Genomic DNA, 10,616 nt, shown 5'->3' with positions numbered 1-10,616 from the left:
CACCATTGACTACAAACGCATCTCATTTTTGGAAATGTTTAAATGGGGAAAAAAGGTACATCTTAGCTCAATGAAACAAGGTAGGCATTGTTACATCTCTCTAAATAACCCTCTATAATCTGTCATCCATTCAACAAATACTTATCGGCCAGCTACTCTGCCAGGCACTGCTCCAAGCACTGCATGGGAACGGTCTCCTTTAATCTTTACAACCGTGCCATGAGGGGAGGCGTTATTATGATGCCCATTTTACATGGGCCGAGGCCCAGAGAGGTTGTTGGGGTCACACAGCAAGGAAGGAGTAGAATTGGGATTCTGCATCCAAGGAGGTCTGGCTCCAGACCTGTGTTTTGGATCATGCTATCAAGGCAGTGAATGAGACAGACAGAAATGCCTGCCCTCGGGGAGCTGACAGTCTAACAGGAAGACGACAGTCTAACAGGATAAACAAAGAAAACAAAAGCACTGGACCCTGGTTTCTCTCTGTCCGTATTTGCTCCTCTCACCCACTGTCTCCCACCCTCTCTCCCCCAACACCCATCTGCCCCCCTCTGCCCCATTTGCCCTGTCCCCTCCGCAGCCTGGGGTCTCATGGCACTGAGGTTGCTGCTATATATAGCTCTGGCCAGAGCTCTGGCCAGAGCCACGGTGGCTGTGGGTTAGTGGATACTGTCTAGTCTCCTGCCACTGTAAGCCTCTGCAGGTCCCAAGGTCCAGAGAGAAAAGGTTCTTACTAGGGGCACTTAGGTAGCCAGGGACAGGTAGCAACCAACCCCAGGTCTGAGTGAAGAAACTCTCCCCTCTCTACTTCAAATGTCTCTCCAGGTAGCTCTTTTCTCTCATCTCTTTGAATCTCTCTGTTGGCTGTTTCTGTCTCTGTGTTTATCTGTCCCTCTCTGTCCCTGTCTCAGTCCCTCTACACTCCTTCCCCTCCCCCATCCCCATCTATTCCCCCACCTCTTTTGCTCTCCCCCGACCCCCATCTCTCTTTCCCCTCTGTCTCTTTCTCCCCTCCTTGGCACTGTCTCTCCCCCGGTCTACCGTTCTGTCTGCACCCCTCTCCCCTCCTGCCTGCACCCCCTTCCGCACCCCCTTCCTCCAGCTTCCTCAGTGTCTGCAGCTCCCCAGGAGTCTCAAGGTGAAATTGGAGCCACAGCTCTCCCCTCCCCCCATGTCCTGGTCTCCCCACTGGTTGGTGGCTTCTGCCCCCTCCCCAGGATAAGGAAAGAGGAGAGGGGAGAAGGTGATGAATTCAGGGGGGGTCCACAGAGAGTTCCTAAATCCCTATCACTCCCACCCCCCTTCTCCAACCCAGCCGGGCTCTCTGGTATCTCAGAGTAAGACAGATTGGCACCCCAGAGCCTTCCTTTTCTGGCTCCCCACCCTCCCGGAAGTCCTCCTTGAGGTCTGACCTCAAGCACTCCAGCTGCCCTAATCCACCCTAGGCTTTCCCACGCCCAGGGCTGGGATGAAGCCCTGGTGTCCGGGTCTGAACCGGATCTCCCCCGCCAGGGTGGGGCTGAGATTGGGGGGAAAAGCCCTCAGGGGACCTGCACCCCTACATTAGGAGGCTAGAATTTCTCCTCTTTCATTTCCTTATTGTCTCTGGAGAAGGGTGTGACAGGGAGCAGAGGAAGGCAGTGTGAAGCCAGAAGCCTCGTTTCTAGTCCCAGACTCAACCCAGGACCCCGGCACTCTTGCGGGCTTCAGACTTTCCACCTCTAAAGTCGGGGAGCAGCTGGGCCAGCTCATCCGTAAGATCCCGAGGCCAGCGGGGATGCCCAGGGTGGTAATTTCCCAAGCTCCCTTCGGACAGGGAGCCAGCCTCTGGGTGTCAACATGCCCCCAGCAGGAGGGTGCTGTAGGCAAGAGGCAGTTTGGGGACACTCTGGGTTCTCAGTTGCCGGTTGAATACAGATATTTCTCTCCCCATTGTTCCGACCCAAGGGGAAGCGTGGGCTCACCTGCTGGGGAGACTGGGGAGACCCTCAGACAGAACCCCCCGGACGATTTCTAGCCCTCCGCATATCTGCTCTTCCACAATATGCCAGACTGTCCCTTCCTTTCTCACACCATTTCCACAAAAATTATCCTCCAAACTTGGACCCATCCAGACTGTACCCCAAATTTTGACCCTTCCTGCCTAGACCCCCACAATTTACTTCTAAAATGTGCCCCTGAGATAGTGATTTGTAGTTGGTTCCCTTAAATCATGACTCAGAGCTCTCCAGGGGGCCAGCAGAGATCCCCTCACTACCTGGGAGCCTCCACCTCCCACCCTGGTCTCTGCTTTCCCCATTCTACAACTGATACCTCCAGCCGCCCCACCTCCACCTCTCAACACTCCCAGTCCCTTCCCCAGTTGGCCCTGCCCCACTCCACGTGCACCTCACACCTCCCCACCCCCAGGACTGGCCCCTCCCGGGCACCTGGCCAAGCCCCAAAAGCCTGGGGATCCAGGAGTCCCCATTCTACAGCTTCGAGCCCCAGACCCAAGACTCGGGCACACTGGGGCCCCTATAACTACCAGGTCTTGCCTCCCTGGAGAACCCAGCCATCCCAGCCCCACACCTCCCCCTCAAGCCCACAGTTCCCTTCCAGATTAGGAATCCAAGGGTCTAGACCCGCATAACTCTCAGAGTGGGACCCTCATCCCCACCCCTCCAACCTCACAATGTTGATTATACAGCAAGTGAGCTACAGAGCAGGAATCCTTGCAACAAGAGGAATGGAGCTAGACGTGAGGAAGGACTTTGTGTCTGCTGGGGTGCAGGAATTAGGACACACCGGTAACCCCTATCCCCCACCACAGGACAGCCTTGTCCGAGGTGAGACTCGACGAGGACTTCAGCAATTGCTAAAGGCTGCTGCCCGGGGGTGTGGGGAGACACACAATGGGAAACCCTGCAGCCTCTGACTTGGGGAGTCCCTGCTGAGGGTCGTGGGCAGGGATGCCAATGTTGATGTCCACATCTCCTGCTCTCAAGTCCCCAACTGACCCCATCTGGGCCCCCATCTATCCAAGCCCCAACTCTAAACCACCTGTTATTTCAGACTCCCAAAATGAAGCTTCACATCTGAGCGCCTCCCTCCATCTTTTATCCCTGAGCACCAACCCCTGTTTCTGACCCTGTCTTAGATCACCAGCCAATCCTTATCCTTGAACCTCAATTCTGATTTCTACTCCCGCAGCCCCCATCTTTAACACTACGGCCTACCGCTGAGCTCCCACCGCAGACTTGCCTAATGGTGATCTCCTCCTCCATCTTAGTCTCCATCTCCCCCCCAACTTTGAACCCCATTTCCTGAAACCCCTAAACTCTGTCCTCCACCCTGAAGCTCTGATTCCTATCTTTGGTTTGTTAATTTTAATCCCTAGCATTTTGGGGCCCCAACACCCGGCTCTCATGTTTAAGGTGTGACCTAAATTTTCCTGACTTCCATTTAAGTCGTGGCCGCGAGTAGCCTGCCTACCCCGCGCTCCCATGGCTCGTCCCCGGCCCTGACTCCCTCACCTGGTCTCCACGTCCCTAGTTCCTCGGCTCCCCAACTAGGTGTCTTGGCCCCCGTTTGAGCCCACACACCGGTCCCCGCTCCATTTAAGCCCGCACCCCGATACCTGCCCCCAACTTCCCGCTCCGCCATCCCCGAGGACACACCTCGCCCGCCTCCGGGTAGTAGCTCCACTCGGCCAGGTCATGAGCCTCCATCTTCACCGAGCCCAGCATCCCCCGGGCCTGCGCCCCCACCCACCCCCGCTCTGACCCCGGGGGAGCGGAGTGCTTCGGCCCCGGCAGCGGGCACGGTCCGAGTTCGACCGGCGCCCGTCCGTCCGACCGCCCCGGGGTCCAGCTGTCCCGGGCGCCGCGGGAGGCGGCCACGCTTTATAGCCGGGACACCCCCACCCCCCACCCCGCCCTCGCCCGCCCCGGGCTCCCCTCCCGCCTCCCCGAGGGCGGCGCACTCGGACTGGGGCGCCCCCTGCAGGATTCTGAGAGACAGACCTCAGGCGCCGGGAACCGCAGCCCCGGGACCGGAGAGCTGGAGATGGCTGAAGAGGAGGGAGCTACAGGGGGGAGACAGCGCTGATACTATGGCCGCAAAGAACAGAACTCTAGGGACTGTCTATCCCAGGAGGTTTCATCACCTCGACTTGAGAGGGCGAAAAGGCAGAGCTCGGCATGACCCCCGCGAAGGAAGGGGGCTCAGAGCGCTGAGAACTCCAGGGGTACCTACGTGCCACTCACTGTAAGAACTCATAAGAAACCCTCAAAATCACATTCCCATTGGACGGAGGGGAAGACTGCGGCTTCCGACGGCCAGAAATGCTTCCATACTATGTAAAGGATCAGGACCAAAGGTGGAGGAGATCGGTGCCTCTGCTCAGATCCCGGTAAGGCATAAGACCGGCTCCAAGACCTAGCAGCTTGACCGCCGGGACTCTCCACTAACACCAGCCCGCCGTCCAGGGACGCAGAACCACCGAGAACTGCATTTCCCAGAATCCTCGAGCTCCCTTTCCGCCCGGAGCTTCTGTCAAGGGGGACTACATTTCCCACAAGGCATGGTGCTCGAAGGCCGGAAACGAAGGGCCGCCCCGGCGTAGTCTGGGGGAGGGCGGAAGGAGGCTCGCGCAGCTAGAGGCGAGGGCGGGGGTGGGTCCCGCTCTGGACTCCATTTCCCGGCGGCCCTGCGCGTGTGGCGCGTGCGCAATGTTCCTGGCGGCGAACGGAAGATGGCGGCGGCGGCAGCGTATGTGAAGAGGCACTGCTGAGGGGGCGCGAGGGGGACGGAGGCCCGAGCCGTGGTGAGCGGGAGGCTGCGTGAGAACCCGGGGACGAAGGGAGGAGGAGCCCTGAAGAGGCAGGGGCTCAGGCGAGGGGAGGGCCGCTGCGAGGAGAGGGGAGTAGTGACGTTCGAGACCCCCGTTTCTTCCCCTGCTCAGGACCCTTCCTTGGCTCCCTAGTGCCCGCAGGGCAAAGTTCCAGCGTGGCCCTCCAGGAGCGTCCGCCCCGCAGACCTCGCCGGTCTGGACTGTGCCTCTTGGCTCCTTCCCCACCTCGTACAGCTGCATTGGCCTTTCGGTTCCTCAAACTTGCCATGCGCCTTCCCGCGTCAGTGTTTTTGCACGGGCTGCCCCCTCTGCCCGCAACATCCTTTTACTCATTCTGCCTGGCTAAGTCCCATTCATCCTTCGGGGCTCGGCGCGAACGTCACTTCCTCTGCGAAGCCCTCCTTTCCTGCGCTCCGTCCTGAAATTCGCCCGTTCTTTCCTTCATGTCACGTGTGGTCTGATTTGTTGTTAGACCTTCATCTGTGTACTCTTTGATTATGTCTGTGACCCTGAGTTTCATGAGGGTGGGAACTGGGTGTGTCTTGGTCACCGCTGTGTTCCCAGCACAGCGCCCATCACACTGGAGATGCGCAGTTACGGTTCGTTGAATGAATGAAAGATACTCCTAGAGCCACTCTGTGGGATAGAACAGGGGAATGGTCATATTCCCAGGTGAGAGTGGGCAGGGTACTCCATAGGGAGTACACGGGGAGGGAGGAGAAAACAATGACGCTGTTCATTATAGCAAAGGAGTACAAACATCACAGATGTTCTGAAATTGGAAGACAGGCTTGAAAAAACTATAGTACATCCATATAATAAAATACTATGCAACTGTAAAAAGGAGTGAGGGAGAAAGGAAAAGAGAATGAAGGGAATCTCTATACATTGATAGAATGGCTTCCACTCTGTATGGTAATATACCACTTAGCATATTAAGTGAAAACAGGTAAAGCGGAAGATAACGTTTATTGTGTGCTCCCTCTTTGCAAAAGAAAAGGAAATATGTATCTATGTTTTCAAAAAACCACTGAATGGGTGGAAAGGCATATGGGATTAAAAAAAAGGAACAAAAAACAACTGAAAGCCTAAATGAAAAAACAGAAGAGGAAGGAAACAGGGCAAAAAATTTTGATGGATCTTGATGCATTACCATCATAAAAAAGGTAGAAAGGTTTATTATGCTTTGGTCAAGGATCCCAGTATGCCGGTTGTCGGGTGGCCGTGCTTCTTGGCTTATGTGAACAGAACTGGGGTAGAAGAACAATTCCTTTCAGGCAGGCAGTATAGCACAATGGTAAGGAAGATAGATTCTGCAACCATACTGCTGGTTCTACCTCTTTACAAACTGTGTGCCTTTGGTCAAGTGACTTTACCTCCCTGGTCTTCAATTTCCTCACCGGTAAAATAGAGATGGAAAATAATACTTAAAAGAGTTGGTGTCATGAGGTTTAAATGAGTTAATGTAGGTAAAAGAGTTGTGCTCAGCACATACTAAATATTCAGTATATACTAGCTGTTATTTTTCAAGCATTCTAGAATGAAAGGGCAGGGATTCTGAGCCCAGTGATTGGGAAAGCCCTTTGGTGGGAGTGTTGATTAGTTCAGCAGATATTTATTAAGCACCTACTGGATGCCAAGCACCGCTCTATGCTGGGGATATAGAAAGTAAACAAACACCAAAAAATCTCTGTCCTCTCAGAGCTTATAAATAAGTAAATGTGTTGATGCTAAATGCCATGGAGACAAATAAAACAGCACAGATGGGGGAGGGAGAGGGAGTTGAAATTTGAAATAGGGTGGTCAGGGAAGGCCTCCCTGCAGAAACTTTTGAGGGGAGACCTCAAGGCGGAAGGAGACAGTCGTGCTGATATATCTGGGAGGAGGAGCACAAAGGCTTTGAGGAAGGGGTGTGCTTGGCATATTCACGGGACAGCAAGGAGGCCAGAGTGGCTGGAGCAGAGAGCTGAGGGGGAGAAAAGGACAGAGGTAGAAGAGGCCAGGTTCTGTAAGGTATTGTAGGCTTTGGTGAGGATTTTGGCCGACTCTGAACACAACGCGGGGGTGATACGCAGCAGGGAAACTCGGGAGGAGACTGTTGGATAGTCGTTCATTCAGCAGACACCTACTGTGTGATACCACTGTAAAGAGTTGCTTCGTACAATCGATATTGTTCCTTTTTAAAAATAGCTTTTTTGCCCTCCTCAAATGATTGTTCGTTATTATAATTAATATTAAGAGTTAATGTTAACAGTTAAGATCCTTCGCATATTTTCCCACGTACGTAAAAATAATAGTTATATTTATCTAATGTTTACTTTGTATACTAACTCATTTAATCCTCAGAATAGTCCTAGGAGGTAGGCGGGGCACAGTACTATCCCCATTTACAGAAGAGGAAACGGAGCCCCAGAGAAGTTAAGTCTCTTGCCTCAGGTCATTCTGTATACACAGATGTCATTCTGCATACAACGTGTACACAGAAACTTGACAAAAATGGGTTGAGTTGTATGCATTGTACTGTGATGCACACACGCTATCACGGACATCTTTTCGCGATAACACGTTAAGATCCACCAGTATTTTCTTTTACCCTGTTGCCTTCCTCGTCTGTTATTTGGTTTATCTTTCAATTTTTTTCTTTTTTAACATATTTCTCTTGTGTAAAAAGGGAGCATGGTAGTAAACATTGTCTTCCACTTTGCTTGTTTGCACTTAATATGTGTACTCTCTATCAGTGCGTTGAGATTTTCCTCATTCCCTTTTCTTTCCTCCCTCATTCCTTTTTACAGTTGCGTAGTCTTATATTATGTGTCTTTTTCAGCCAATCTCCCTATTTTAGAACACTTGAGTTGCTTCTAGTCTTTTGCTATCATACAGCCATAAATAGTGCTGTAAACGATATCCTTCCGCATTAATCATTTCATAATATTGCCAGTGATAGATGCCCAAAAGTCTCCCTCCCTCCCTTTTAAAAACAGCTCTGTAGTATTCCAGAGGATGGCTGAAACAATATTTAAGCAGGCCTCGTGTGCAGGGCTCTGCGAGTGGTGTTCCTTGGAGCTGTGTTCTAGAAAGTTTGTTCTCATGCCCAGTGCTGGGTACAGCCCAGATTGAGAGACAGGAGGCACAGAGACCAGCGAGGCGGCTGCTGTGTGTTCATTTGGTCAGTCGTTCAGCAGATGTTTGGGGTTGGCCCACGATGCGTAAAGTACTGGAGTGAGGCTTAGAGTGCTGCCTCTGACCTGGGAGACAAGAGTCTCCCCCAAATTACAACCTTCAAGCATATATACATAAGCTAGAGACAGACCCCAGAGGGCAGAGGGGGCTTTGTAAGGCTACTCAGAGAAAGCACAGGCTGGGAAGAAGGGTTGAGCCCTTTGTGGATGTCGAGATGATAATCCAGGCCAGCCCATCCACGGGGGCTCCGAGCTTGACCCCATCCCCTCTATTTTCCAGGGAGCACCTGACGGCAGCCATGGCAAGCAGCAGTGGGGACAGCGTCACCCGCCGGAGTGTGGCATCACAGTTTTTCACTCAAGAGGAGGGGCCAGGCATTGATGGCATGACCACCTCAGAGAGGGTAGATGTGGCCAGAAGGGTGTAGAGTGGGGAGGTGTATGTATCCCCTGTCTTTGGATAATCCACCCCCAGGTGGCAGGGCCCTGAGAGCGCTGAGGGGGCTGGACTGGGCTGGCAAGGCTAGCACTGTCATCTGCCTCTGCCCTTCCTTGTAGGTGGTGGATCTCCTCAACCAGGCGGCGCTGATCACCAATGACTCAAAGATCACAGTGCTCAGACAGGTGATGAGGGCCTGGGGGTGGTCCTGGGCTGAGCAGGACAAGGGGTTGGGGATGGGAACCTGAGAAAGAAGACACTGGTAATAACACTGGCGTCCACATTTAAGCACTTCGTACGTGCCCACCGTGGTGCTCAGTGCTATGCAGGCGTGCTCCCGTCTAATTCTCATAAACGCCCCACAAGGCAGGGTAGTTTCAACCCTATTTTATACAGAAAGAAGCAGGGCTTAAATAATTAGTCCAAGGTCATTCTGCTAGGAGCTAGCCGAAGTAGAACTTGGATCCTGGATTCTGACTCCAGGTCCTATGCTCTTCATCACTGCATTTCCTCTCTGCCAGGGTCCAGTCCAGTGGGGAAGACATGACTGTCACCAGACAGTGATGACCCAGAATGGGCAGGGCTAGAATGAAGAAGTCTAGGGGGCTTGTGGGAGGCTGGAGGGAGCCCCTGACCTGGACTAGGGATGGGGGGTCAGGAGGAATCTCTGGAAGTGGGGACATTTGAGCCAAGCCCCAGAGATAAAAAGAGAAAGGCATACCAAATGAGAGAGGGAGAGCATCTCAAGCAAAGTGCACAAAAGTATGTACAAAGGCAGAAGAGGACATGGAGCTGGCATGGTGCAGAGCAGGAGGCAGTTGGAGTTCAGAGATTGTGGGGTCAGGTTACTTGTGTGAGAACCCCAGTTCTGCTACTTGCCCAGTGTGTGGCCTTGGGGAGCCAGCTTCACCTCTGCAGTGGAGTAGGTGCTCATGGTGCCCCCTTCGTGGGGCGCTTCTGAGGGCCATTTAGCGACAGTGGCTTGAGTTGTAGGAGCCAGGTCCCGTGCCAGCTCTGGGTTTTTAGGAGAATGTCCACAGGAAGGGCTCCTTCCAAAGATGCTGGCAGGTACCAGGGCCTCGGGAAACAAGTTCTCAGTGTCATAAGATGCTTGCTGAATTGCGGCAGCGTGAAATGGGGAGCAGAAGCAGACAGAGATTGGGGAGAACTGATGGACAGGTGAAGGGAGGACAAGCCTCAGGAAGGTAGGAGGCCTGGGGCATTGCCCTGTTTTTTTTTTTTTTTAGCCACCTCACGTATCACGTCCTTACTGTCTACCAGGACCTGTGCCTTGTAAGATCTCGTTGAGGCCTCCCACAGCCATGCGAGTTGATGTTTCAGATTCCCGTCCTATAGAAGAGCAGAGTGAGGTTCAGAGACCATGCCCAGGGCCCTCGCTAGGGAGTGGCAGAGGCAGGCATTAAAATGATGCGTTGCCCAGCCCCACGCCGTTTTCCCCTCTGTTCCCCTGTCTGCACCGATTGGATCCCGATTTCATGTGTGTTTCTCCTTCCCACCCCAATCTCCTTCCAGGTCCAGGAGCTGATCATCAACAAAGACCCCACACTGCTGGACAACTTCCTGGATGTGAGTGACAGAAGGGAAAGGCATCTGGCTATGGGGGGAAGCGGGTGGATCCTGGTGTAGCCCTGACCTACCTCTCTCTGACATTGGCAGGAGATCATTGCTTTTCAAGCAGACAAATCCATCGAAGTGCGAAAATTTGTCATCGGCTTCATTGAGGAGGCATGGTATGGGGTGGCGCGGGAGCCCGGGGAGCAGCCCCAGTGGAATCATTCGTCTCTTCAGCTCCTGGCCTGGCCTGGAGACCACCCCTGAGATCCTGCCGTCCGCTTCCTAGCCCCATTCTCTATCCTGTGCACGCTGATTCCCCAGCAAATGCTTAATGAGACTGGAAGCCTGGGGTTATCCGTGATTCCTCTGCTGCTTCCACACCTCACATCTACATCATCAGTGAGGACTGTTGGCTCTACTTTCAGGATATATACAGCATGTGACCTTTCATTGATTGATTGATCGATCGATCGACAGGGTCTCGCTCTGTCACCCAGGCTGGAGTGGAGTGGCGTGATCATAGCTCATATAACCTTGAACTCCTGGGCTCAAGCGATCCTCCCTCCTCAGCCTCCTGAATAGCTGGGAC

The 10,616-nt window shown here is 53.4% G+C and overlaps 2 protein-coding genes across 3 annotated transcripts in view; one reads left to right on the top strand and one right to left on the bottom strand.

The window, feature by feature from the left end:
* Positions 1–3,903, bottom strand: part of FOXA3 (forkhead box A3) — a 7,104-nt gene extending 3,201 nt beyond the window's left edge. The window contains exon 1 of the mRNA XM_012653211.1: positions 3,660–3,903. Coding sequence (XP_012508665.1) covers positions 3,660–3,728 — 69 coding nt within the window. The 5' untranslated portion in view covers positions 3,729–3,903. The remainder of the gene's footprint in view (positions 1–3,659) is intronic.
* An 828-nt stretch (positions 3,904–4,731) lies between these two features.
* The window catches only part of SYMPK (symplekin), a 34,432-nt gene continuing 28,547 nt past the window's right edge, over positions 4,732–10,616 (top strand). For both annotated transcript variants that reach the window (XM_012653448.1, XM_012653449.1), the window contains exons 1-5: positions 4,732–4,807; positions 8,294–8,417; positions 8,572–8,637; positions 9,986–10,039; positions 10,130–10,203. In XM_012653448.1, the coding sequence (XP_012508902.1) occupies positions 8,313–8,417; positions 8,572–8,637; positions 9,986–10,039; positions 10,130–10,203 (299 nt within the window). In that variant the 5' untranslated portion in view covers positions 4,732–4,807; positions 8,294–8,312. The remainder of the gene's footprint in view (positions 4,808–8,293; positions 8,418–8,571; positions 8,638–9,985; positions 10,040–10,129; positions 10,204–10,616) is intronic.

The sequence above is a fragment of the Propithecus coquereli genome, unplaced genomic scaffold (assembly GCF_000956105.1).
Source record: "Propithecus coquereli isolate 6110/MARCELLA unplaced genomic scaffold, Pcoq_1.0 Scaffold42, whole genome shotgun sequence".
Lineage (NCBI taxonomy): Eukaryota > Metazoa > Chordata > Mammalia > Primates > Indriidae > Propithecus > Propithecus coquereli.
This window is presented reverse-complemented; position numbering and strand designations above follow the sequence as displayed.